We start from the raw sequence: 25,952 nt of genomic DNA, 5'->3' as shown, positions 1-25,952 counted from the left end.
CTCAGGCAGGTCCCTCTCACAGGGCCCATTTGCCCTGTCATTCTGATCACACATCACCTGGTGACACCCCGTCCTTCAGATGCCACGACTTCCTTTGACAGATCTGGAATCGAGGCCACACAAGTCCCCCCAGAGTCACCTATGGAGTGGAAGAGTTACTGAGGCCAGTTTCCCGGCCTCCTCCCCTCCCGCCACCACAGTCCTAGTGAGCTGGCCGTGCTGGTGATTTAAACAGAAATCCTTCAGTCCACCCGCCCCCCTAGCTGGGCTCCACCATCCAGGCCCGCGCAGGGGGCGGGTGGGACCACCAGGGCCCTTTAAGGGAGCCTGGGATGCGCAGGCGCAGTGGGACAGGGTGCACGTGTGGGGGCGGAGTCTCGGCGCAGCTGGAAGCCCTAGCGTAGGTTCGAGGTCCCTGGCTGCTGCCAGGCAAGTTCAGGGGTTGACGTGGTCTCAGGTTCCCCTCTCCAGAAGCGGGGAGGGGCTCTGAAGGCTGGCACATGGGTCAAGAAAGCACAGAGCTTCCCGGAAAGGTGAGTGTCCCCTGTACCGGACCCTCCACTGAAATATTTGCCCAGGCTCTCAGGCCCCTCGCGGGCAGCTCTGGAGTCTACAAAACAAGGTCTTGTAGCCCTTGTTAATGAAGTAAGTGCTAATAATCCTCGAAGTTCCGTGCCAGCCACGTGTGGCTACCGCATGGGACAGTTCAGCTCTCAGGGGTGTGAGCCCACAGCAGGAGGAGGAGCCTGGGGTCGCCAGGAGGGGCTTGGAGACAGGGAAGGGCTTGCACAAGCTCTGGTTGGGGGGGGGGGGGGGGGACAGACAGAGGGCAGATTGTCCCCTCTGCCCCTTCACCCAGCACCACACCCTGCAGCCGGCAGTGGGGGCCCCAAGGCTGGACCTTGGTGCTGGAGCCCAGGGGGCCACATCTGGGGCTTGGTGGTAGTTTATTGTTCTCCGCAAAGCGCGGCAGGTCAGAGGTCAGACTCTGAATCAGACAGGCCTGGGTTCGATCCCAGCTGCTTCGCCCTCCTCCGGCCTCAGCTGACGCCGGGCAAAGCGATTGCCCTCCCTGGGGGCGTCACTAGCCTCACCTGGGACACGGGGACGTGCACCCGTATCGTGGTGAATGGTCGTGGCGACTAACACCGTTTAGCACCGAGCCTGGTGACCAGTGTGCCTGGGGTGACTGTGGGCCCTTGGTGATTGTAGCGTCGATGGTAACGTCGTGGTCGCCTGCACTGCGCGGCGATGATATAAAGGGCAGGGCTGCGGCATGTCAGCATGGTGATTCTGGAACGCTCTTCGCGCTCAGCTAGTTCAGCTCCTGGGAAGAAGGAGCCTGGCCGAGGCGCCGGGGGAAGCCGATGCTAGGGCAGGGCCGGAACCCCAGCCGGACCCTGGGGTCGGCCCCAGTCTGTCTGTGCCACGTGCCCCCACCGCCCACGGCGCAGGCCCCGCCCCACAAAGGTGGAGCCTTTCCCGGATAGGAGGCGGGTCCTCAACCTGCAATTCCAGCATCTCCAAATGGAGGGAACTGGCTCGGCCGGTGGTTCCAGGCTTGCCGCCGTGTGCTCCCCTGATGCCCCTGGCCGTGGGCCCAGGACGTGGGGACCTGGGCTACCGGGAGATCACGTTGGTGCGGAGGTGGCCCCTGGGAACAGCTGAGCCACAGGCCGCCATCCAGCCCTGAATCTAGCCCTAGACCTGTCTCTCTGCCCCTCTCCAAGTTCCAGAACGGTGCTTTCGTGTTCTTGAATTCCCTCGCTGGTCCAGGGTCACTCGGAGGAGCAAAGCTCCGACTCCAGCCTGCTTCTGGCTCACTCCAGAGTCTGGGCCTTCTGGGCTGCCCACCTCCAGGGACCTCCCCGGCACTGCGTGGCCCCAGGCGGGCTGCAGCTCTGCGTGAGGGCCGAGGCTGCCCGAGCCGGTGCGGGGCCTGACGCTCCCCTCCTGTCGGTCCGCCAGGCCGTCCTCAGGTTCTGCGTTCTCATCCCGTAAGATGGGGATGACTTTGTTGCATACGTACCTGATGCAGCTGCTGTGAGACTCCCGTTTCGGGAGGTCAGAAGAGCTCTTTGTCACCTGCTCTCTGCTTCCCACTTATGATCACCCCCAGCGGCCTGCCTGGCAGTACCTTCTCAGCTTGTCACCAGCAGGACCCCGGGGCTGCTCCCCAGGGCGTGACAGTGATGTGCCGAAGGGCCTGGGTCCCGCCCTGGCACCCAGGTGGGGCTCCGAGCATGGGAACGGAGGCCTGCATCAAACAAACTGGGGGTGGGGCTCCTGGGGGCTCAGTCAGTTAAGCGTCCCACTTGGGCTCAGGTCATGATCTCGTGGTTCATGGGTTCAGGCCCTGTGTCGGCTCTCTGCTGTCAGCACACAGCCCGCTTCACAAACTCCGTCCCTCTCTCTGCCTCTCCCCTGCTCGCTCTGCCTCTCAAAAATAAATAAGCTTAAAAAAAAAAATTTAAAAACTTAAAAAAAATAACAACAAAAACAAACTGGGGGCTCCCCAGGTCCCCCAGGCTAGATGGCGGGCTCCCCTGCCCGGGGAGAGGGCAGAGACAGGATGTGAAAAAGAGTCCATGCTGTGGGGTCCAGACCCCAACTTTTCAGAATTGCTGTGTGACCTCAGGCAGGTCACCTAACATCTCTGAGCCTCGGTTTCTTCCTCTCAGACACCTACTACCTTGCAAGGATGTGGTGAGGCTCCAGTGAGGCACAGTGTGTATGAACGTGCCCAGCACAAAGTTAGGTGCCTGATGAATGCCAAGTGTCCCGGGGTGGGGGGGTCTGCAGATCTCCAGGCGCCGGGGCCTGGAGTGGGTGTGTGCTGGGGCTGGCCAGGGAGAAGGTCACTGCCACAGCCACTTTGGCCTGCCCACGGCCATACTGCCCCGTGGACGCTTGGAGCGGGTCAGGCACAGGGGAAAAGCTGGGAAGGCATCTCGTGATGCAGGGAGACACCATCCCCAGACCACCTCGGCACCATTCAGGGAAGGAGCCAAGGGGCCCGGGCTTGGTTCTGTCTCAGCCGCTCTGCAGACCGGTCGCCGGCCACGACCCAGCGGCCTTCCGCCTGTGTGCGGACATGTAAACGGGGTAAATGACGGTGTCTACCTTGAAAGAGCTGGAAAAGGAAATGAAACACTGAATGCAGAGTGGCCGGCGGGTGCCAGGAGGTTCCTGGCCTGCTTCCTCAGGGCTCCAAGCCCGGTCGGCAGCGGGGGAGACAGCCCGTTTTACTCCTGGGCGAGGGAGGGAGGGAGGGAGGAGAGAACAAAACAATTCCACAGCTGAGACACCATCTGTGTTTTCCTTTTTTTTTCTTTCTCTTCGTTTTTAAAACAATATAGTGCAGACTGCACTTCTCACAGTAGAATATAATGGTCAATTTTAGTATAAAAAAAAAACATTCTCAGAGATTTGTAAATGCACTTAGTGCTCGAACAGGCCTTGGAGAGATACAGTACCGCTTCCGGAGTGCCAGAGGGGCCGGGACTTGGGGACCGAAGAAGGGGCTCCTTGCCTGCCTCCCCATGGTGTGGGGTGGGCCTTGGAGGGCAGCTTGCAGGAAAGGCGTTGGATTGGGTCTCCCAGTTAAAACCAGTAGGTTGCCTCTCACTGGCTCTGAGGAGAACCCCTGAGGAAGGCAGGGCAGGGTCCCTCTGACTGGTGTCTAAGATGGCAGGCCCACCGTCAGCCCCTGTGGTGCCTTTGTGCGAATAGGAAAATGGCGCCCCTTCCTCAAGATTCAGAAAACTGCCGTAATAAATATACACGTCTAGGATGCAAATGGTGTCTCCTTGGACGAGGTGCCCTTGTGCGGTGCACAGCCTGTACGGCCGTGCCCAGCAGCCCTGTAAGATGTGGAGAGAAAGGGGATGGTGGTAGTACGGGGTCTGGAGGGTGGGGATGGGGGTGTAATTCTGTTTGGGGAAGAAATGGGAGGAGGGAAGGAGAATCTAGAGGAGGAGGAGCAGGGGGACTGGTGGTCCTTGGAGCCTCTCTCAGAGTGGTCTTCACTTGGATTGGCCAGTGGGGGACACTGTAGGCCCTGTGACTTCCTATACCCCCTCTCTGCTCCTTTTCCAGGAGACGGGGAGCCCGTGGGGAGAGGAGCTCTCTGACCCCTGGGGGCTGCTCTGACCCCACCCTGACTCTGGACCATCACATTTCCTCCTGTGTCCCCCCCCGTGGCCTGAGCCCCTCTCTTGGGAAAGCCAGCAAGAACCATTCCTGTTTTAAAGTGGTTTCTCTCTCCCTGCCTCTGCCAGCTTGGATGGAGGAAGTGGTGGACGTCAGTGGTGGTCCTGGGCCCTCCCCGTGTCCTCGGGCAGCCGATAGCAGGGAGGGGCCTTGGGGAGAAAGGTGGCCCCGCCACTCCCCATCAGGTGGCCGCACGGCAGCAGCCTGCCCGGCTTCCCTGTGGGCACCCACGGGCACTCGGGCACAGGGCGAGGCTGGGCGCCCCTGTGCGCCGCCCACCCTGTTCTGCGGCCTGCCTTCCCGCTCGACGCCCTGTCCGTCTGTCCACGCGTCCGCCGGGCAGGCCTTATCTGTAGACGGGCAGGCGGATGTGGGCGTGCTGGTGGTCGAGCAGCCGGGGCACAGCCACGGTCTCGTAGCCCTTGCCCAGCATCTGCTCCTTGATGCAGGGCGGCCGGATGTCATTGATGAGATACTCCAGCGACTGCAGGCTGCTGCTCAGCACGGCCGTGTTGCACACGCTCTTGCTGGGCAGGCCCGAGAGGGCCTCCACGGGGGGGCCCGCCAGCTCCCGGGGCGCCCCCGGCCCCAGCTCCGTGACGGCCACGGCCGCCGCCGGGTTGTAGCAATCGCTGGTGGGAGTCACCAGCACGCTGTTCCAGGGGGCGGCGAAGTACTGGCCCACGGTGAAGCCGGTGGGCAGCCCCATGGCGCAGCTGAGGGGCGACCCGCTGGCCCGCTCGTACACCCGCCCCCCGCACGCCTCGGGGGACTTGCTGGCCGCCGTGCCGCCGCTGTAGGCCCTCAGCGGCTGGGGTGGGGGTGGGGGCGGCTTCTGCGGCCACAGCAGGTAATCCAGGCCCCCGTCGGCGTACCCTGCAGGCTTGGTGGCCCCAGCCAACGTCGAGGCCGCCGTGCCGCCCTGGCCCAGCTCGGCACCTTTCCGGCAGTCGGGCAGGCCGGCGGCAGCAGCCGAGTAGGCCATGCCGGGGAAGCTGGGCACGGGGCCGTGCTTGGCTGGGCTGGGGTGGGGACCGGCTACGGCTTGGCAGGCGGCAGGCGCGGCGCCCGGGGCCTGGCACTGCTGGTTGAGCTGGTAGAGGATGCTGTGGATGGAGGGCAGGTTGGAAGGCGGCAGGGGGAGGCCGCGGCCAGGCAGGGGGATGACGGAGGCGGCGGTGGCGGCGGCCGCGGGCAGGCCGGGTGGTGGGGCGGGTGCCTCGGGCGGCTTGGGGTAGGCCAGGGGCCCCAGAGTGCTGGGCGCCGGGTAGGGCGCGATGCCCACCTGCACGGCAGCTGGTGACAGCTTGGTCCGCTTGCCCTCGGCGCTCTTGAGCACGCTTTTGGCAGGCCCGGCAGGCGCGGCGCTGCCGGAGGAGGAGACGGCGGCCTTGACAATGGCCAGCAGGCCCTGGTAGCCGGCGGCGTGCTGCGGGTAGGGGCTGTAGCGCTGGCCGCTGGTGTCATAGCCGTTGACCGTGCGGCCCAGGTGCTTGTGCTGGGGCACCCGGATGTTGGTGGGGAAGATCTTGATGGACAGCGGGCTGTTGGCCACCTTCTCGGCATAGGCGTCCAGCTCGGCCGGGCTCGGGTAGCGGGACGAATGCATGGAGCTGGCGGCCGTCTCGCCTGCGGAGACAAGCGGAGAGGAAAGCACAGGTGAGGGCTGACCCCGCGACCCGGGGAGGCGGTGTGGCCACAGCCCTGCCACTCCCTCCTCTGGTTCCCCATTTGCCCCCCCCCGCCCCTCCGTTTGTCCCTTCTAAACCCCCGAGCTTCGCCTTGGGTGTAAGGTACAGAAAGCAAACTGCATGCATCGTAAGCTGAGCTCTCACGGACGGAACGCGCTGGGCCGAGAGATGGGTCACTGCCGGTCCCCCCAGAGCGTCGCCTGCAACTCCGCCCAAGCGCACAGCCGTCCTGACTTCCGATGGCAGCGTCTGTACACGCGGGCTGGAATCCTGCCAGGCGTCCTCGGCCGCATCGGCCTCTGCCACCCAAGGTGTTTTGTGAGGTTCACTCAGGTGGCCGTGGTTCGCGCTTCCTCACGGCCGTGTGGTCCTCGTGTGGACTCCTCCTTCCTGCTGCTGACGGCATTTGGGTGGTTTCCAGTTTGGGGCTGACACACACACTGCCACGCTTCCTGGTGTGCGAGTACCCAGTGAGTTCTCTTGGGACTTTGCCCGGGACGGGGATTCGGGGCAGGTGAACCTGCAGCTTCAGGAGAAGACGCCCCACGCTTTGCCAAGGAGCCTGTGCCGGGCCGCGCTCCCCCGGCGGAAAACAGGAGTTCCGGGGGCTCCGCACCCTCAGTGACGCTTGGCGCCCCGTCTTCACACCACACTGGTGGCAGGCCCTTCCTCCTATTTCTTCGTCATCCTCTCTGCGCCTCCCTTGGCTCATCTGTAAAATGGGATGATGGCCACCTGCTGACCTCTATGGGATAGTTAAATGTGTTGCTATGTGAACAGAGCCCAGCACAAGGCCTGGGACAGACAGGAGCTGCTCTGTTGGCTTTCGTTGGTTGCTCACATGACCTGCCTTGATCAGCAGGCAGGGGAGGAGGGGTTTTAGCCACAGTAGCTGCCCGTCCCATCCCCAAGTGTGCCTGTCACCTACAAGGCCAGGGTGGTAACCACTGCCTCTTCTGCACGCTGTCATTGTGGGGCCGGAGGCTGCACTTTGTGTGACAGGCTGACCGTCCTACCGGCCACCGTCCTGGGGGAGGTGGGCTGCTGGTGGGCGGACCCCCCTCTTCCATCCAGAGCCCCTCCCCAGGGCCTGAGACATTCCTCAGTGCTGCCCAGGACCCTCCCGAGGTGGGGAAAGGAGGGTGGGGCGGGGGTGGGCTGTGGGAGACAGATGGGAGGTCTCCGGATTTTAGAGCTGGCTGGCCTGAGTGGAGTCCTGCCTGGTTGTGGGGCTTTGTGGCTTGCCTGACCGAGCCTCCCCACCTGTGAACCGGGGATCATGATTGTGTCAGTTGTGCAGGGTGGCCTGGAGTGTTGGCTGCCAAAGGGGGTGAGACACACAGTCGGAGTTGGGAGATGGTCACCTGTCTAGGCCCTGGGGCGAGGGGCCCCTCCCTACAAGGTCTCTGCAGCACACTGCCTTTCTCCTGCCTCATGACACCCTTGGGGCCCACCGGTGACTCCCAGGGGGAACTTGAGAATGGGGCGCCTCAGTTTCCTCATCTGTAAAATGGGAGGTGATACTGCCATGAACGCTGCCTCCCAGGGTGGCTGCGAACTTTCATGAGTTGTGCGTGGTGGAGTGCGGGCAGCATCGGGTGCTCTCCGAGTGGGAGTGTTGACGCCCTCCCCATCTGCTTGGGATGAGGGCCGTCCTGGGGGCGGAAGGGCAGGGGCTCAGGCTGCCCTTCCTTCTGGCCAGCCTGGGGGGTCCTGGCACTGTGGCTGGGGTGGAGTGCAGACCCCACCTGCCCATCCCTTGAAGGTCTCACCCCACATCCCATCCATCCAGAGCCTCGCCCCTGAGCCCCTTGTTGGGCTCACAGCCGGTCGGAGCAAGACACGTGCTGTGATGGGAAGGCTAAGGCATTTGGGGATGGGGTGGGGGCCTCACCCAGCAGGGCTCTGGAAAGCGAGACAGCTTTCTGGAAGAAAGGGCATCCCAGTGAAGGCGATGTCAAAAGGGGTGAGGAGAGGGGAGAGCAACATATTTCAGGCAGAAGAAACAGCACAGCAGAGGTCCAGAGGTGAGGAAGCATGTCCTGAGTGAGGAACTGTAAGTAATGTGGAATGAGAGCAGAAGCCCGGATCAGGCGTGTGGAAGAGGAGAGACAGGCGGCCTGGGAGGGCAGGGGGCCAGTGCAAAGGGGCCTCCTCGCCGCAGGGCAGGGCAGGGGAAGGGTGGGGCACACATGTGTGTTGCAAAGGTCACTCCCTTCTGCCCTAAGGTGCAGGAATGTGGTCTGACCTGGGCAGGGCAGCAGGGAGGGAAGAGGCAGGCGGCACTCAGCATGCCAAGGAGACTAGGGGAGTGCCCCTTCATCCCTCGGGCCTAATTCGGGGCCGGGCAGGTGGAGCTGACCCCTGGCTGGCCACAGGCCCGCATCCTGACCCTGCCTGGGGCAGCCCCCTCCCTAAGTGGCCTAAAATAAACTCGGTGTGGAGAATGGAAATGTCACTTTGGCCAACGGGGGAATCTTTCTCTGAGATTGGATTTAAACTACATTATACAAGCAATTTCATGGGCACTTAGCGCCGCTCGGAGAGTCCCGCAAAAAAGGGACCAGCTCTTCATTTACCAGCCATAAATCAGCAGTTGCTATAATGAGCACAAAAATGTCACTTTTATGCAATTTTACAGATGAACAAAACTGGTGAAATTAACTGTGGTAACCTACTATAGTCAGCAAAAGCGGCTGCCGGGGAAAAAAAATTATATCTGTATGTATTTTTGTTCCTCTTAAACCCTCTTCCCAAGCAGGTTTCTGCCATTGTGGTGTGAAAACTCATTTGTCCTCACCATTATACTTTCATTTGGAGTTTATCTTGAGTATCCAATGAGCCACCAACTGTGAAAATGATTAAATCTACAAAATCTATCTAATGGATGGAATAAATTAGGTGTTTAAAACCTTTAAGAAGAAGAAGAGAGCGGGGCGGGGGGTGGGGGGTTGGGAATAAGTACTGCCTGTTACTGGTTCCCATTCACTGAAATGAGGAGCCCATCTGCCCCCCTGCTGGCCATCAGGGCTCCAGGAGGGTGGGCTGGTCCCTGCAGCACTTGGGGGAGTGGATGGAGCCTGCCCTCTGGTGAGCACGGAGCATGCTCTAGACTCTGGGCCTACGGCTTTTGTTGACGTCTCATTTGGAGCACCTGACCACTCAGAAGTGAGCGGTGGTCCCCACTTTACAGATGAGGCAGCAGACGAGTCAAAGCATTCAGCAGACAGCCATCAAGATGTGCCACACCCCTCTGCATCACTATCACCTCTTGGTACTCATGCCCGTGTGCTGCTCCCCCCCCCCCCACCCCCAAGTGGGGCTGACCCAGGTGACCCGTGAGGTCCTGTGGACCCAGCCAGGGCCAGATCACGGAGGCGCTGTGGCTTCCTCCTCACTCACCCGGATCGCTTGCTGTGGGGGAAGCAGCCCACGGGGGAGATGAACGGGGGTCTCCCACCCACAGCCATGCGAAGCTGCCCCGGTCGAGCCTTTGGATGAGTACGGTCCCGGCCAGCATCCTGATTGCAGCTTCATGGAAGACGCAGAGCAGAACTACCCAGTTAAGCCTCTCCTGAATCCCTGATCACAGACCATGAGTGAGAACACACGTCTGTCCAGGTCTCAAGCTGCTAAGTTCTGAAGTCACAGGCTACACGGCAACAGATAACTAGCAGAGGCTCCTGTTCTACAGATGAGGGTATGACCTCAGAGCTTCCTAAGACCACGCCACGGGCAAGGGGCGGTGCTGAGACTGGACCCGGCGTGTCTTCCTTCCAAGTCTTCATAACGCTCGCCTCACGAGGCAGGTCCCCGTGAAGCCAGGACACTCGAGAGGCTCTCCCTCTTCCATAGAACTGGGGGGAGGGGAGGGTGGGAATAATCCAAAGGAGGGATCCCGGAGTCAGCCCGGAGGCTCCGAGAGGCAGGAGGTGAGCCGTTAGAGGTCACAGGCGCGGCAGCTCTCACCCCTGCCTTTGGCTGGCTGCTAGTGCCTGCCAGCCCGCGGCCCTGAGCGGGTCTCGCCCAGCATGTGCTCAGGGCTCTCCGGTGTCTTGAATGGGAGTGCCTTTGGGTGGGGACATGGGTGTGCCCCTGCAGGTCACCACAGTCCCCGGTCCCAAACCTGGCCCAGTTGCGCTGAGGCCGTGGCTGCCGCAGCCCCTGCCTTGTGCCTTGTTCCTGAAGCCTTTCTCCTGAGCCACCCTGGGTGCCTCACACCCAGCTTTTCCCACCAGGGTTCCTGGAGGGGGGCCCAGCCACCAGTTCAGTGCTCTTGCACAGCCCTGTGTGGCCATTGTGATGACACAAAAAAGGTCTCACAGATGGCACCAGCCGAGCCGGCTGTCTCTAGTGGGCTTCTCAGCAGCGGTGAGCATGGGGGACGTGGGAAGAGCGCTCACAGGGTTAATGGGTGGCAGGGGAGGGGGCCTGTTGGGGGATCCCAGCGCCTCTTTTCAGTGCTACTCCCTCCCTGCCTTCTCGGGTCCCCCCAGCTGGGCCCCATCAGTGCCTGGGCTTGGTCACCACGTGCCGGGGACTTGTCCTTCTCCCCCACCAGACTCGGGCTCCCTGAGCTGGCTTGCTCACTGCGGAGTCCCCGGTGTCTACAGGACACATAGTAGGTGCTCAGGAACGTCTCAATGAATGATGGTGCTGTGCCCAGACGGACCCGTCCAGCCTGGGGGCCCCTGTTCACTGCCAGTCATGACACTTGGGAGGAACTAAGCCAAGCGGACAGCCTCGTGGAGAGCTGCCTCTCAGAGGCCTCCCCTCAGCTCTGCATCCACCAGATGCTTCCTGGGCCCTCGTCTATGCAGGCACTATGCAGGGCCCGGGAAAAGCAGCAGTAACCAAAGCCCAGGCAGAGTCCCTGCCCTCATGGAGCTGACAGTCTCGTGGGGTGACAATCCTATACGTCAAGTCAGGCAGCAACCAGCCCCGGAAACAAGGATAGAGTGGGTGTGGTAGTTTTAGAACACGTCCACGAATTCTCCCACTCCTCCCACAAATCGCGGAGGCCGCTTTTCCTTCACTCGAACAGGAAGTAACTGGGCAACTCCATTCTACTGAGCAGAGTGGGGCAGACACGATGTTGTGTGGCTGGGTCGTTGCGGTGTGGCTTTGCCTGGAGCCCGAGGTGGCTCTGTGTCGGTGCCTTGGGGCGTCCACCCCTGGAACCCAGGCACTGTGCTCTCGGAAGTCCAGGTCACGTGGAGAGGCCACGTGTGGGTGTTTTCCCGACTGCCAGCATCAACCACCTGATATATGAGGAAGCAAAAGCCTTCAGAAGGTTCCAGCCCCCAGCCTGTGCCCTGTCCGTACCCCTGAGCATACCACACGGCTGTCGGAGGCCACTGACTTTTGGGGTAATTTGTTGTGCAAGCACTGTAACAGAAACAGCAGGGCACAGGGGACGGGGCAGACCTGGTGGAGGGGTGTTCAGTGTGGACTCGGCGATTGGCGAAGAAGGCGTCTCTGATGATACGGCCTTGGAGAGAGGGCGGGAAGGTGAGCGAGTGGGCCGTGAGGCTGTCTGACGAAGAGCAGTGTCCGCAGGGGGACGGCAGGCAACAAGGCCAAGGGGCGTGGACGAGGTGCGTCTGGGGAAGCAGAGCCAGCAGGGAAGGCCCGTAGAAGATGGACAGGGTGGCGTACTTGAGGACCTGGGCTCCTGGTCCACGTTGGAGGGTGGGGACCAGAGGAAGAACGTGACCTACCTTGAGTTTTGATGGGACCCCTTGAGCTACTGGGTGGAAAATAGGGCAGGAAAAGGGGCATCAGGAGGAAGTCCTGGGAGCAGCCTGTCCCCACGAGACAGAGCACCCAGCAGGTTCTCAGCAGCAATGTGCTTTGCTGGGCATTGAGACTTGGGTTCTAGAAGGCTCTAACGAAGTGGGCAAAGGTATAGAGTACAGGTATGTGGAAAGAGGAGGTGACAGAGGGGCTGTACTCAAGAGCCCTCTGTCTCTCTCCTTCCCTGTTGAAGGGTTGGGGGGTCAAATCAAGGCTGAAGAAGAAAAGGGCCACAGATGCCAGCATGGCCCTGCCTGGTGAGGGGGCGTTTCGTTTCTTCTCTGTGCTTTTCTGTCGTTGCCAGTGGCTGGCCGTGACCTTGTGTTGCTTTAGGGTGGGGGACAGGCGCACAGCTCTCCTTTCTCCCAGGGCCCTCCTGCCCTTGACGTCTGCGTCACGCAGCCTGCTTCAAACCCTCCTCCTCTTCCCTCGGCCTTGAGCAGCCCGAGGCCCTCCCTGTCTGCCCGCCTGGGTGCCCGTCACTGTCCAGCTGCCTCTGCTCCCAGGCAGAGCATGGAGGGCGGCTGGCAGCCTTTTGAAAAGGCATCATGGTGCAGGGGGGCAGATGGGGGCCGAGTCCCAGAGATCTGGATTCAGATCCCGGCTGTGCCACACACGCACCGTGTGGCTTTGGGCGGGCCACGACCCCTCTGGGAACCTCCGTTTTCTCGTAAAATGGGGACGCTGCTGCTATTGCTGTCCTTGGAGAATTTTTGTGAGGACCATAAAGGATCCTGTCCTCAGTGGGTGCTGTAGTTGCTGGTGGTGATGAACTCACTGGAGCTCCCTCCACTGTCTCCCAGTCCCCGGGGGGGGGGGGGGGTGTCTCTGTAAAACCCTCCGGTGGGCCCGTGTTTGTGAAATCTGAACTGCTCAGGATGGTATTCGAGGCCCCGGCCATCTGACCCTGACCTCTCTCTGCAACCCTCCTTCCCCACAGGCCCCTGGACACACACATGGTGGCCCCCGGGCCTCCTCTCACCAGCCGACAACCACCCTCCCTTGAGTGTGGCCCCAGGCCAGGCATTGTGCCAAATCCTTACAGCCCCGCCCTCCTGAAGTCCTCACGGCAGCCTGGGAGGCAGCCCTGGGTTTCAGAAGAGGTGAGACATTCAAGGAACAGGGTGTCAAGCGGGGATTTTTGCTGAGGACTGAAGGACAGATGGGCCGGGAATGAGCCCGAAGGCCCAGGCGGGGCAGGGACTGAGGTGAGGTGCACAGGGAGGCCGTGCCCTGCCCGGGGGCGTTCACCCTTGAAATCAGGCTCCGTCACTGAGTGGGGCAAATCATACACCTGGTGGGTGGGAAACGGCCCAGGGACCGTCACTTTGAGAGCTCTGGTCACATAGAAAGGATCCGTGAGCCAGGATCTGAGCCCTGGCCATGTGTCCCCTGGGCACCACAGACGCCGTGGCTTGGGATGATTCTCGCACACCGACACGCATTCCCTCCGTAACCAAATTCCCACTGGTCCTTTAGAGCCCGGCTGGAACGAGGCCTCCCTGTGCTCCCCTCCCGCACACACCCAACTCATCCAGTCTGCGTCCGCTGTCTCCCGCGCCCTGAGACACCTCTGGGTCCTCCCCGGTTCCTGATTGAGAGTGGTCAGCCTGGGGTTGGGTGCAATTGTCCCAACAGTGCCTGGAGCACAGAAGATGCTTGAATTTCGTGCTGGGAGAATGAAGTACGAAAGGTTGCTTATACCCGCCCTGGGTAGCTGGCTCCGGCGCTCCCGGTCTCAGCCGGGACATGCCCCCCAACCCCCACAATGGGCTCCCCAAGCTGTAACTGCCTGTTGACTTGTCTCCAGGGCTAGGTACTGAGGCCAAGCCCTGCACTTTCTCACCACCCTGACGCCTGAAAAAAAAAATGTGTGGAACCACGGCAGGTGCTTGGAAAGTGCTGCCGAGTCCAGAGAATTCTCTGTTCTGAGGACTCCGAGAGGCTGAGGGGCAGCAGGCAGACAGCACCCGACTCCCGTGCATGGAAACAAAAGCACCCACCCTGTGAGCTGGGCTGCCCCTGCCCCGTGGCCCCCATTAAAAGAAATTTAAAAGGCTGGCTGGAAGTGCAGATGAGCCGTCACTGCCCTTACGTTAATGTTATGGGCCTTTTACAGGTGCGTTAAAGAGACGTGGTTATTAACGAGTATATTAAGCCAATTAAAAGCGGCCCTTTGAGTGGGATTTAATGTTGCTACAGGGAGACGGGAGAGCAGGACTCGGCAGCACCACATCGGGAGGGGGAGAAGCAGGGGTGGAGGGGTGAGGGCTCTGCTGGAGAGACCACACAGGGCACAGGTGCACAGCTCGGACTCTGGCAGGAGTCAGGCCGTGGCGGACAGATGCGCGGTGTGACCGCTTGCTCCGGGTGACCTTGGACAGGTCACTTAACATGACCCCGTTTCTCATCTTTAAGGGGATGAAGGGGTGGACAGATCACAGGAGGCTGAAGTCCATGTGATACTCTGCCCTGTAAGGTGTGCGGTACCTGCTCGCCAAGGGGCAGGTGGAGGAGGGTGTGGGGGTGGGTGAGGGGGTGGGATGCCAGCGCGGAATTCCTGCCCCCATGCTCCAGGTTTCTCTGTGGGACTCCAGGCACCTTCCGTGGCTACATCCTGGCCCCTCCAGGTGCCGTCCAGCTGAACGCAGGCTCCTGCTGGTCCACTGGACACACTCCTGCAGAAGCTGTCCCCTTGGCGGACCCTGGAGTTCATGACTGAAATGGAGGTAACTTCAGCTCTCCCGTAGGAGGAGAGGGAGGGCTAAAGGTATGCCAGGCTCACAGTAGGCGTTCAGCAAACGTCCCCTCTTTTCTCCTGCAGTTGCAGATTTTGCCTGTTGCCTCTTGCCTTCGGGCTCAGGAAGTCACAGCGGGCATTACGTTGTCAAAATGGGGGGAGGGGTGTCCCGGGCTGCTCCGGGGCGCAAGGGGTCCCTGGGCACAGGGCCTGGCCCGAGCCCACAGGGAGGAGCAGTCTGCATCTGCATTCCCCTTTGCTGCCGACACTCTGCCCTTGGAGGTGGCAGCCTCCTGAATGCTCAATTAACGTGACACTAATTAGCTGGTGGCACCGGCAGAATCCCTAATGAGGCCGCCCAGGAAGGAGGGGGGTGTGTGGGGAGGGTGGCTGGGCCGGGGCAGATGCAGCTGTTCTCTGGCCTCCGCTGGGAGGGATGTGGGGAGGGACAGGGGTGGCAGCCAACAACCCTGACCTCCCCCCAGCCCACTGACCGGGGTGTGAATCCCGGTGCCCCCATTACTAGCTGGGTGACCTCACGGTGGTGACCCCGTGGCTCCCTGGCCTCCATTTGTCCCATGAGAACAGAGAGAAGGAAGATTAAATGAGAAATCTTGGTACACAGTGGATGCTCAGAAAAGGCTGGCCACCTGGCTTCCAGCTCTTTCTAGGCCAGACTAGGCAGTGCAGGGTGGTGGTTATCACTGGGTGCTGCACAAAGGAGCCTCTCATTCTCTAACCACGCGTGTGCATATGCATGCAGGTTCTCACACACATACGCGCGCGCTTAGGGCACACACGTGGAGCCACTTGTGCCCAGATATTCAGGGACATCCTGTTCACAAAGACCAGCAGGTGCTCACAGGCACACACCTTCCACGCCCTGGTATCCACGCCCTGGAGCGGCCGACGTGGGCTTTAATGCTTCCCCAGCCGGACCTTCCTGCCTCTCGTCGTCTCTTTCCCTTTGCTGCTCCCTGACTGGCTTCTGAGAGCTTACTTCTCACCGTCTCCCGGTACCCAGACCCTGGCTTTCCTGTTTTCCCGACCCGCCTGCGGCATTGCTGGCCTGCCTGCCTGCCCAGTGCCCTTTAGAACTGCTGCCTCTTCTCTCCTCCTTCTGGCCACACACACACACCCCTGTCTGTCTCCGTCCAGGACCGCGTGGGTCTGACTCATCTACCCTTCCCTCCCCACTCACGCTGCCCCTCCCCATCGCTGTCTCTCTCTGCAGCCTCGTCCCTGGCTCTCTCTACTCTGGATACTGGTCCCTTATAAGTGCTGCAGACACCCTCTCTCTATTTTTGGCTGGTCTTGACTTTTTTTTATGGTGTATTTTGCCGAGCTGCGGTTTTTAATTTTAATGCAGTCCAACGTGTTTCCTTTATTTGTGCTTTATTCTCCCTCTCCATTTGCAAATCCTTCCTGGTGGATACTCTCCATTTTCTTCAAAGAGGGATAAGGTTTTGCGTTGCCCGGCACCAGGTTTTTAAGTCTGTCTGGAACTCTTCTTGCCGTGTGGTGTGAGGTAGGGCTCCGACGTCTTTCATTCCCACACTGCCTGTCCGTCCCCAGGGACTTGCAAGGCCTGCTTTGTCCCGGACGGAGCTCACATGCACACTGACCCATTTCTAGATGTTCTCCTTCCTGCCCTGGTTCCCTCTGTCCCTGTGCTGCTCCCACCACCTCAGCCGTAAAGCCAGGGAGGCACTAGCCCGGTCCCCTGTCCTAATACTACTTTGATAAGAACAAAAGGCCAAGAATGGGCAAGGCACAGGTGACTTTGCTGACAAAGTCAGCTTTTCAAATTATACACCCCCCCCTTCCCCAACACACACATGGTCAGGATTTAAGGACTGGGTTGACTTTTTTCCATACCAAACTCTGTCCGTGTGCATAATCTACATCCACGTTTATTTAGGTCTTTAAAAAATATCACTGGATTGGGGCACCTGGGTGGCACAGTCGGTTAAGCATCCGACTTTGGCTCAGGTCATGATCTGGTGGTTCATGAGTTTGAGCCCCACATTGGGCTAACTGCTGTCAGTGTAGAGTCTGCTTTGGATCCTCTGTCTCCCTCTCTGTCTGCCCCTCCCGTGCTTGTGCTCTCTCAAAAATAAAAACATTTTAAAGAAAAATCACAATATAAATTTTTCTCCACAAAGGTCATTTACCTTTTACCAATTTATTTTAGTTCCTTAATAAATTGTAATAGTACCATAACTTGGATAAAGTGGACAGTTCCCAGAAAGATGCAAACTACCCATCTGACTTAAGAAGAAACAGAGAATCTGAATGGACTCGTAACAAATAAAGAGGCTGACCTGGTAATCAGAACACCACCCACAGATCAAAACCACAGTGAGCAAGCACTCTGTGCCCAGCAGGACAGCTGGAATCAGAAAGCTGGGTGGCAGGTTTGGGTGAAGATGTGGAGAAACTGGAACCCCGTACACTGCTGGTGGGCATGGAAGAGAGCACAACCACTCAGGAAACCGTTCAGGCACTTCCTCAGGAAGCTAAACATAGAGGGGCGCCTGGGCAGCTGGCTCAGTTAAGCGCCCGACTATTTTTAGCTCAGGCCACGATCTCACGGTTCCGTGTCTGGCTCCAAGCTAGGCATGGAGCCTGCTTGGGATTCTCTCTCTCCCTCTCTCTGCCCCTCCCCCGCGCAGGCATGCTTTCTCTCTCTGTCTCAAAATACATAAATAAACTTTAAGGAGCGCCTGGGTGGCTCAGTCGGTTAAGCGTCCGACCTCGGCTCAGGTCATGATCCCGCGGTTCTGGAGTTTGACTCCCGCGTCGGGCTCTGTACTGACAGCCCAGAGCCTGGAGCCTGCTTCAGATTCGGTGTCTCCCTCTTTCTTTACCCCTCCCCCACTCAGTCTCTATCAAAAAGAAACATTAAAAAAATTTAAAAAAAAAATTTTTTTTTCCAACGTTTTTTTATTTATTTTTGGGACAGAGACAGAGCATGAACGGGGGAGGGGCAGAGAGAGAGGGAGACACAGAATCGGAAACAGGCTCCAGGCTCCGAGCCATCAGCCCAGAGCCTGACGCGGGGCTCGAACTCACGGACCGCGAGATCGTGACCTGGCTGAAGTCGGACGCTTAACCGACTGCGCCACCCAGGCGCTCCAAAAAATTTTTTAATTATTAAAAGTTAAACATAGGATTGTCTTGTGCCCGAGCAATACCACTCGTAGGTTTACATGCAAGAAAAATGAAAACCTACATCCCCATGAAAACTTGTACGGGAACATTCCGAGCGGCATTTCACACCATCGCCCCTGATGTGGAAACACCCAAAAGCCCTGTCGGCTGATCGGCGGTGAATCACGACCCGGCCACGTAACGGAATGTTACTCGGTGGTGACAGGGAGCCGGGTACGGACACCTGATACTCCGTGGATGAACCCAGAACACACAGGGAGTGAAAACAGCTGGACACAAAAGGCCACACAGGGTACAATTCCATTTATACGGGACATCGAGAGGGACCAACGCAGAGACCGAAAGTAGGTCAGGAAGTTTCGTGGTTGCCTACAGCTGGAAGGTGGCTGCGGGCAATGGGGACCGGCTGGTGATGGGTGTGGGGTTTCTGTTTGGGGTGATGAGGAAACATTTGGAAATTTAGTAGTGGTGACGGCTGCACAACCCTGTGAATTTACACTGGAAAGTATTCACTAGTGCAGTCTGAGTGGGTGAATCGTCTGGTAGGTGTTACCGTCGGCGTAAAGCAGTTGCCAAAAAAACCGGTAATGGTATCTTTTTTTAAAAATGTAATTTCTAGGGGCGCCTGGGTGGCGCAGTCGGTTAAGCGTCCAACTTCAGCCAGGTCACGATCTCGCGATCCGTGAGTTCGAGCCCTGTGTCGGGCTCTGGGCTGATGGCTCAGAGCCTGGAGCCTGTTTCCGATTCTGTGTCTCCCTCTCTCTCTGACCCTCCCCCGTTCATGCTCTCTCTCTGTCTCAAAAATAAATAAACGTTGAAAAAAAAATTAAAAAAAAAATGTAATTTCTAGCTCTTTGTATTTGGTGTAACGTAGGAGCCAGCAAACCGTGGCATACAGGCCAAGCCTGGCCTGCTGCCTGTTTTTGTAAATAAAGTTTTATTGGAACACAGCCGCGCCGATTCATGTCCGTGAATCTGCGGCTGTTTTCCTGCTACAGTGTGACGGAGCTGGGTAAGTTACCGTAGACACTGGATGGCCTGCAGGGATGAAAATATCAGAAAAGTTGCAGAAAATGTTTGCCAACTCCCGTTGTAGGGGAACACGATTGCGTCTGTGCGTCGCTCTTATCCGCAGTCTTGCTGACTGACTTTTTTGGGGGTTTTGTGCAGTTAGTTTTCCTTCTTTCTAGTCCTTGTAACTTATTTATTGTTCTCGCTCTCACTGGGCCGGCCACGACCTCTGTGCAGTGTGGAAAGGCAGCGATTCGGGTCTTCGTCTGCCTCTGGTCTTAGCAAGCCTCGGGTTGCTTTGCTGTGGACTGTGGCTGGATCCGCTGTGACAGAGGAAGCTGCCTACCTTCCTAGTTTCTGAGAGCTGGTTTTTATTTGGCAAGTCATAAAAGGGGGCTCGCTCGTGGCCCTTCGTCTCTGAGCCTCTCTCCTCTCCTAGGCATGGTTCCCGGGGCGGGGGCGGCACCGGACCTTCCTTCTGTCCCCAGGCTGCACTCCGCCACAGCTACATAATTGAATCTGCTACCAGAGGTTTGTTTTTAATTTTATTGGAATTTTAAATTGCTTTGTTTCTTCCGTCTTTTATTAGTGCCAGTGGAAGCAGGTGCACTGGCAGGAATGTCATGGGGCTGTGGTTCTAGCCTTTTGGGGTCAGGGTTGGGGCGGGGGGATGAGGGGTGGGAACTGGGGAGAAGAGCCTCTCCCTGCTCTTCCTGGGTCAGCGAGCCCTTCCTCCTGTGAAGATGAGATGGGCCAGGAACCTCTTGTCCCTTTGTGGGTGTAGGGAGGGGGCTCCCACTCTCCGAGGGAGGTGGGGCAGGTAAAGTGTTGGAGCCTGCTGCCAGGCCCTGGGGGTTCTCTCCTGGTCTTATCTTCCCATCACAGTGGAGTTAACAGGCCCACAAAGGGCCAGCCACTCACTTGTCCAAGAACACACACGCCCCATTCACGGTACAGCCAGGATTTGACCCCCAGACCATCTTGGTCTCAAAGCCTGTGCCCTAGGGGCTTATGGGAAGGAGGGTAGGGTGGGTACACTGCTCTCACCTATAAAGAAGCAAGAGCGGTGGCTCACATCAGTCTCCTGGGGCAGCTGCCATTCCCTTCTCAGATGGCAGGTCCCTGAGAGCCACCCCCCAAGCCCCTACGGTGCCTCGCCGGGGCACTCCGCACAGCCTGAACTTAGAGCGGCGGTGACTCAAAGCTGATGTATCAACACCATGATGAGAAAGTCAAATACTTATTAGCAGGGAAGGCCCTGAGCGGCTGAGAAAAACAGGCTTCTGTCCCAGGTGTGGGCAGGTCCTGTTTGGGACCCAGGGACTCTGGCCCGCTGGGAGTAGCCCAAGATCTTAGGCCTGAGGTAGAGGAGGGGAAATGGACTCCCCCTGCCCACCATACACACACATACACATCTTTTTTCCTTTGTCTGCAGGTCACTTTCTCCAGTCACCCGGCATAGGCTACAAGAGCCAGCTGCCCAGACTCCTGGACAGAGGGCCACCCACACTCCTGACTCCTCTGTCTGACCTCAGGTCCCAGAGAGGTAAATGGTTTGCTGGCCATGTTCTGGGCATATGTGGTTGCTGTGCCTTGTGCAGCCTTGTGTCGTCAGGCTGCTCGGATCCCATTTTACAGGAATGGAGGGAGGGACTCTCAGACTGGGCCATGTCTTCCCCCGACCAGACTTCTGACGTTTTATTGTCGCAGGTGGTCAGAGCTGGATGGCTTCTCAGGTCCACCTGACCGGACGTCTTGCTTTACAGAAGGGAGAACGCTGGCCCTACGAGGCTGACCAACTTGTCCAAGGTCACACTGCACATGGCCCAGTTGAGACCTTTCTTCCGTGGTAAGAAATGCAGCACAGCCCACGGTCTGGTCACAGAGCTCAGGGAGAGCCCTTCCTGTCTCAGTTCTGTCTGAGGGGCCACAGGCACAAGAGGGTCTGCCTTAGGGCCTGACTGCCCCAAAGTCATGTCCAGAAGGAAAGGGCAGGAGACGACTCTGCCAGTTGTCCAGGCCTTGACCAGCAGCAGGGCACCCAATTCAATTTGCTTATCTCCCTTCCTGCCTCCCTCTTCCCTGTGCTTTTCAATTACAGGCAGAGTCAGTATCTTTTCTAGTAAGTACAAAGATGTCAAAGGGTCTGAGTGAGCCAGAGAAGAAGGATGTCCTTGGTGGCCCTCCACACTGACCAGTACAAGTCTTGGAGCAGAAGGATGGACTAGTCCGGGTCGTCATGCCTCCCCCTGCCTCCGGCCAGCTGCACAGGAGCAGTCATGGGTGAGAACACACATTCTTTGAGCCAGTAAGTCCACCATGGAAGAATAGATGTGTTTTCACAGATACACGTGCATGTACAAAGATTCATTACAGCACTGTTCAGAATAGCAAGAGACTAGAAACAACCTAAATGTCTATCAGAGAGGGATGGTTAAAACGTTATTCTTTAGCCATGTAATAGAATACCATGCAGCTGTTAGAATGAAGGCATTCTTTCTGTCAGGTGGTGAATAACTGCCAGGATATACTGGTAAGGAAGAAGGCAAGGGATTGAGAAGGGGAGGAGGTATAAGAGGTATTTAATGCTTCTCCTGCATGTGTGTATTTTTCAGGAGGGTATTTATGAAACTGCTAACACTGGTTTCCTCTGGGAAAGAGAGTTATTTTTCATTTTAAATTCTTGCTCTTTCTGAATTGGGTGCCATGGACAATCTATTCAGTGAAGTACTTAATATAACAAAAGAGAACATGTTCTCCCTGGAGGTCCTATAAAGGAGTGACGGGGACTAGGCATTAAAAAACATGATTCCTTGAAACCAAAGCCCTCCCCCCCCCCAACAATTATCTATCATTATTCGGTTTTTGATAAGGCAAGCTATTTCTCTATACTCCTGTCTCCGAAAGAACACCAGCAGAAGACCCTCAATTTTGAGGATGTCGATATAATAACTTCTCTTCCTACAAATAACCCCAAAACAACATGAAGCAAAAATGCAAGTTCCATTTCTGGCAAAACTAGGGGATAGCTAACCCCCTAAACAACAGGTGGACAGGCTCCCCAAAGCAACAGAGATCAAGTGGGGCTGAGGGAGGAAGCAGAGAGAGGGTGCCGTGGCTGTAGATTTCAGAAACAGCCAGTAGTGTATCCTTCCCAACTGTGACAGATACACCCTGTACAAATCTTAACAAAATCTAAACCCCTTCTTTGCCGCAGTGGAACCAGGGATGCATCAGCTGGTTATAGACCTTCCCTAGACCCGCTTGGTTCTGAAGAGCAAAGAAGGTAGGGCTACATAAGAAATCCCACAAATAAGCCATACTTGTAGGAACCTGTTTGTGAGGCAACGGGACGGAAATAGCCTCCTCCAGTGGCAAGTAATCAAAATTGAACCACCACAGTACTCAATCGAAAGGAAAATGAGAAGGAAAAGCAAAGCCTAAGTAAAAGCTGGCAAAAAACAAGACAAACCACTACTTCCCATCAGAAAAATGTAGCCACAGAAGAGATGAAGATTATAGTTAAATATTTCATCGTGAAGGAGAGAACTTAGTAAACAATGGTTTCTGTAAAGCAAAACCACAAAGAAGATATACAAGAGTAGAAGAAGAAACTTACTGTAAAAGCAAAAGGGGAAAATGGCGTGCATAAGGAAAACAAGGCACACACACAAAAAGTAAAACGAAAGGCAAAAGACAGCCAATCTGTGCTTAACTAGAGCCCCCAAAGAAGGAAACTGAAATAATACAAGCCTTGGATCTGCCTGTCAAAAGGGCACGGGTACTGTGTTCCGGGAAAAAGATACTCTGAACAGTCAACCCCAAGACATATGCTCGTAAAGTAATAACATGAAAGATATGGAAAGATCAAAGTAAAATACGAAGAAAGAAAAATCAGGCTTCAACTTCTCCATGGCAACATTCAACATTAGAGGAGAATAGAATATGGTCTGCAAAGACCCTCAAGGAAACAAAGTGACCCAGGGATTATTTCTCATTCACTCAAGCAGATAGTCGACAGATAGACCTTTCTGAACTTGGGAACTCTCGAAGTGCTGTTCACGTGAGGCCTTAAGCCATACACAAGCGGACCAACTTTGGATGACGGGAAACTGAGGCACAGGAACTGGTGGTGAGCACTGGCCCTATTTCTCTCGGAGACAGACTGAAAATAACTGGGCATAGCGATGTAACCACCATTATGAGCCCTGGGATAGAGTAATGGTACCGCTAATAACAAAGCGGGGAGGGAGAGGAGGGATGGCAGTAGAAACACACGGATATCCCCATATTTAATAATTGGGAATAAAAGATGTCCTTTCTTTTTTTAACGTTTATTTTTGAGAGAGGGAAAGAAAGTGTGAGCAGGCGGAGGGGCAGAGAGAACGGGAGAGGGAGATTCCCAAGCAGACTCCCCACCATCAGTGCACAGCCCAATGTGGGGCTCGAAGTCACAAGCTGCGAGATCATGACATGAGCTGAAATCAAGAGTTGGATGCCTAAGGGCACCTGGGTGACTCTGTTGGTTAAGTGTCTGACTTTGGCTCAGGTCACGATCTCACGGTTCGTGAGTTCAAGCCCCGTGTCAGGCTCTGTGCTGACAGTTGGAGCCTGCTTCAGATTCTGTGTCTCCCTCTGTCTCTGTCCCTCCCCCATTTGTGCGTGTTCTCTCTCTCTCTCAAAAACAAACATTAAAAAAGAGTTGGACGCTTAACTGAGTGAGCCACCCAGGCATGCCCCCCTCGCCTATTCTTTTTTTAAAAAAAATTTTTTTTTCAACGTTTTTATTTATTTTTGGGACAGAGAGAGACAGAGCATGAACGGGGGAGGGGCAGAGAGAGAGGGAGACACAGAATCGGAAACAGGCTCCAGGCTCCGAGCCATCAGCCCAGAGCCCGACGCGGGGCTCGAACTCACGGACCGCGAGATCGTGACCTGGCCGAAGTCGGACGCTTAACCGACTGCGCCACCCAGGCGCCCCCCCCCCCATTCTTAGTAATCTTTACACCCACTGTGGGGCTTGAACTCACAACCCTGAAATCAAGAGTTGCATGCTCTATCAACTGAGCCAGCCAGGAGCCCCAAAAGATATCATTTAAGACTGATGTCAGGTAATGGAGGCTTAATACAAAGAAAGGAACTCTAAGAAAATGTAGAGAGAAAAAGGAAATACATTGATTTCATCAGTTTGCTCATTTTAAGGACAGTAATAGATACTGTTCCAAAGAAATAGAGGATTAGGGTATTATTTAAAGTTACAGCACTAGAACAAAATCAGCCTTCTTTATGATTAGTAGGTACGCAAAGCAGCACAGATCACATAGACGTAGACTTTTCAAAGCAATTAAAATAAAGCACAAAATAGACCAGACACCTGTCATATCAATAAACGTAAATGGGCTAAAACTCTCAAAAAAATTTAAAAAGCCATTCAGATTGGATCACAAAGCTTAATTCAACTCTATGGTCTATGAGTCACATCTAAACCAAGTGATTCAGAAAGGTTGAAATAAAAGGATTGGTAAAGTTTCAAGAAAAACCATGAAGTAAAAAAGCAGAGGTTACCATCTTAGTAGACAAAATTGAACTCGCGCCAAAAAGTATTAAATATGGCAAAGAAGGATGCAATTCACCGTGGAGATTTACGGTATTGAGATCTCTGTGTTAAATGACATGGCATCACCATACATAAGGCCAAAGCATTAGGAGCTACGAGAAGAAATACACTGGGACACATTTAGCGGTAGGCATCTAATTCAGTTCTCCATCCATGACAGGTAAGTAAGGACACGGAAGACATAAGTGACATAGTTAATGGGAAGACATAGCTGGCATACACCAAACTCTGAATCCTGGAAACAGCCACATCTTTTTTCTTTTTAATGTTTATTTTGAGAGCGCGAGTGAGCGCAAGGGGAGGGGCAGAGAGAGAATCCCAGGCAGGCTCTGTGCTGTCAGTGTAGAGCCTGACATGGGGCTTGAACTCACAAACTGTGAGATCGTGACCTGAGCCAAAACCAAGAGTCAGATGTTTAACTGACTAAGCCATCCAGGCGCCCCTCACATCTTCTTTCCAAGTCCCATTTAAAAAGAAAAGTCACAAAAAAATGACTACAGATGACGTCACAAAGAAAAATGTATTCAAGTCCGAAAAAAGTAGAAATCTTGAGCAACATTCTCTGAATCATAATGTATTATAACCAGAAATAATGAAATACAAAAGCACCTACCACCTGGGTAGATAGGTGGAACCCAGATGAGCCTTAGGTCAGAGAAGAAACCAAAATCACAAGAGGTTTTAAAAACAAAATACCTCCTCTTAGGACCTATCAGATATAACTAAAGCAGTGCTCAGAGAATTTGTAGCCTTAATTTTTCCTTTTTCTCCTTGCTTATCGGTATAAAGAGTTATGCTTCTAACTTAAGAAATTTTTTCTAAAACAAGGAAAGTAGGAATAATTTAATAAAAATAAATGCATAAGTGAGAAATGCATGAAGTGAGAAAAGGGTAATTAGTAATAACTAAATACTAAAGTTGGATCTTTGGGGAAGGGAGAGAGGTAAGCTTTTAGCCAACTAACCTAATCAAGAAAAGTGGGGTTTGGGCAGGGAGATGGGGGAGGGATGCACAATATAGACAAGAAATAAGAATGAAAGCATCCTTGAAAAGAATTACAGGGGCTCCTGGGTGGCTTAGCGGGTTGAGTGTCCGACTTCAGCTCAGGTCATGATCTCAGGGTTCGTGGGTTCGAGCCCCACATGGGACTCTGCACTAGGGGTGTGGAGCCTGCCTGGGATTCTCGCTCTCTCTCTGCCTCTCCCCCTCTCAAAATAAATAAAAATAAATAAAAGAACTGTAAATTAATTTGTTCAGTCTCATACAAGTAAATTTGACAAGTGGATAAAATGAATACTTTTCTAGACAGACAAAATTTACCAAACTCATTTAAGGAACAGAATGGTCACAACAGATCAATTATTACAGAAGAATCAAAGAGCTACTCCAAAGAAAGGCCCGGGCCCAGACTGTTTCAGAGAGGATCAACGAATCTTTAAGGAACAGATAATCCATTTCCTTTTTTTTTCTTCTTCAGTGTTTTACTTGTTTTTGAAAGAGAGCATGAGTGGGGGAGGGGCCGAGGAAGTGGGGGACAGAGGATCTGAAGCGGGGTTCTGCACTGACAGTGGAAAGCCTGACATGGGGCTCAAACTCACGAACCACAAGATCGTGACCTGAGCCAAAGTCACACGCTCAACTGACTGAGCCACCCAGGTGCCCCAGATAATCCATTTCTACTTAAGCTGTCACAAAGCATCGAGAAAGCCGA

The 25,952-nt window shown here is 55.7% G+C and overlaps 1 protein-coding gene and 1 long non-coding RNA gene across 5 annotated transcripts in view; one reads left to right on the top strand and one right to left on the bottom strand.

Moving 5' to 3' along the window:
- Positions 1–3,312: 3,312 nt before the first annotated feature.
- FAM222A (family with sequence similarity 222 member A) overlaps positions 3,313–25,952 on the bottom strand; it is a 55,180-nt gene continuing 32,540 nt past the window's right edge. For 2 of the 3 annotated variants that reach the window (XM_027044063.2, XM_027044064.2), the window contains exon 3: positions 3,313–5,841. In XM_027044063.2, coding sequence (XP_026899864.1) covers positions 4,559–5,841 — 1,283 coding nt within the window. In that variant the 3' untranslated portion in view covers positions 3,313–4,558. Of the gene's footprint in view, positions 5,842–9,305; positions 17,357–25,952 lie in introns of those variants that run through there. The other variant, XM_027044062.2, reaches the window with a different exon arrangement.
- On the top strand, positions 18,462–20,970 carry LOC128312535 (uncharacterized). Of its 2 annotated transcripts, XR_008291944.1 has the most exons (3): positions 18,462–19,155; positions 20,060–20,170; positions 20,726–20,970. It is a non-coding gene; the product is annotated as an uncharacterized LOC128312535 (long non-coding RNA). The 2 variants fall into 2 exon arrangements; XR_008291943.1 differs by having other exon boundaries at positions 20,060–20,970.

The sequence above is a fragment of the Acinonyx jubatus genome, chromosome D3 (genome assembly GCF_027475565.1).
Source record: "Acinonyx jubatus isolate Ajub_Pintada_27869175 chromosome D3, VMU_Ajub_asm_v1.0, whole genome shotgun sequence".
Lineage (NCBI taxonomy): Eukaryota > Metazoa > Chordata > Mammalia > Carnivora > Felidae > Acinonyx > Acinonyx jubatus.
The sequence above is the reverse complement of the archived record's forward strand: the minus strand, read 5'-3'. Positions and strand labels throughout refer to the sequence as shown.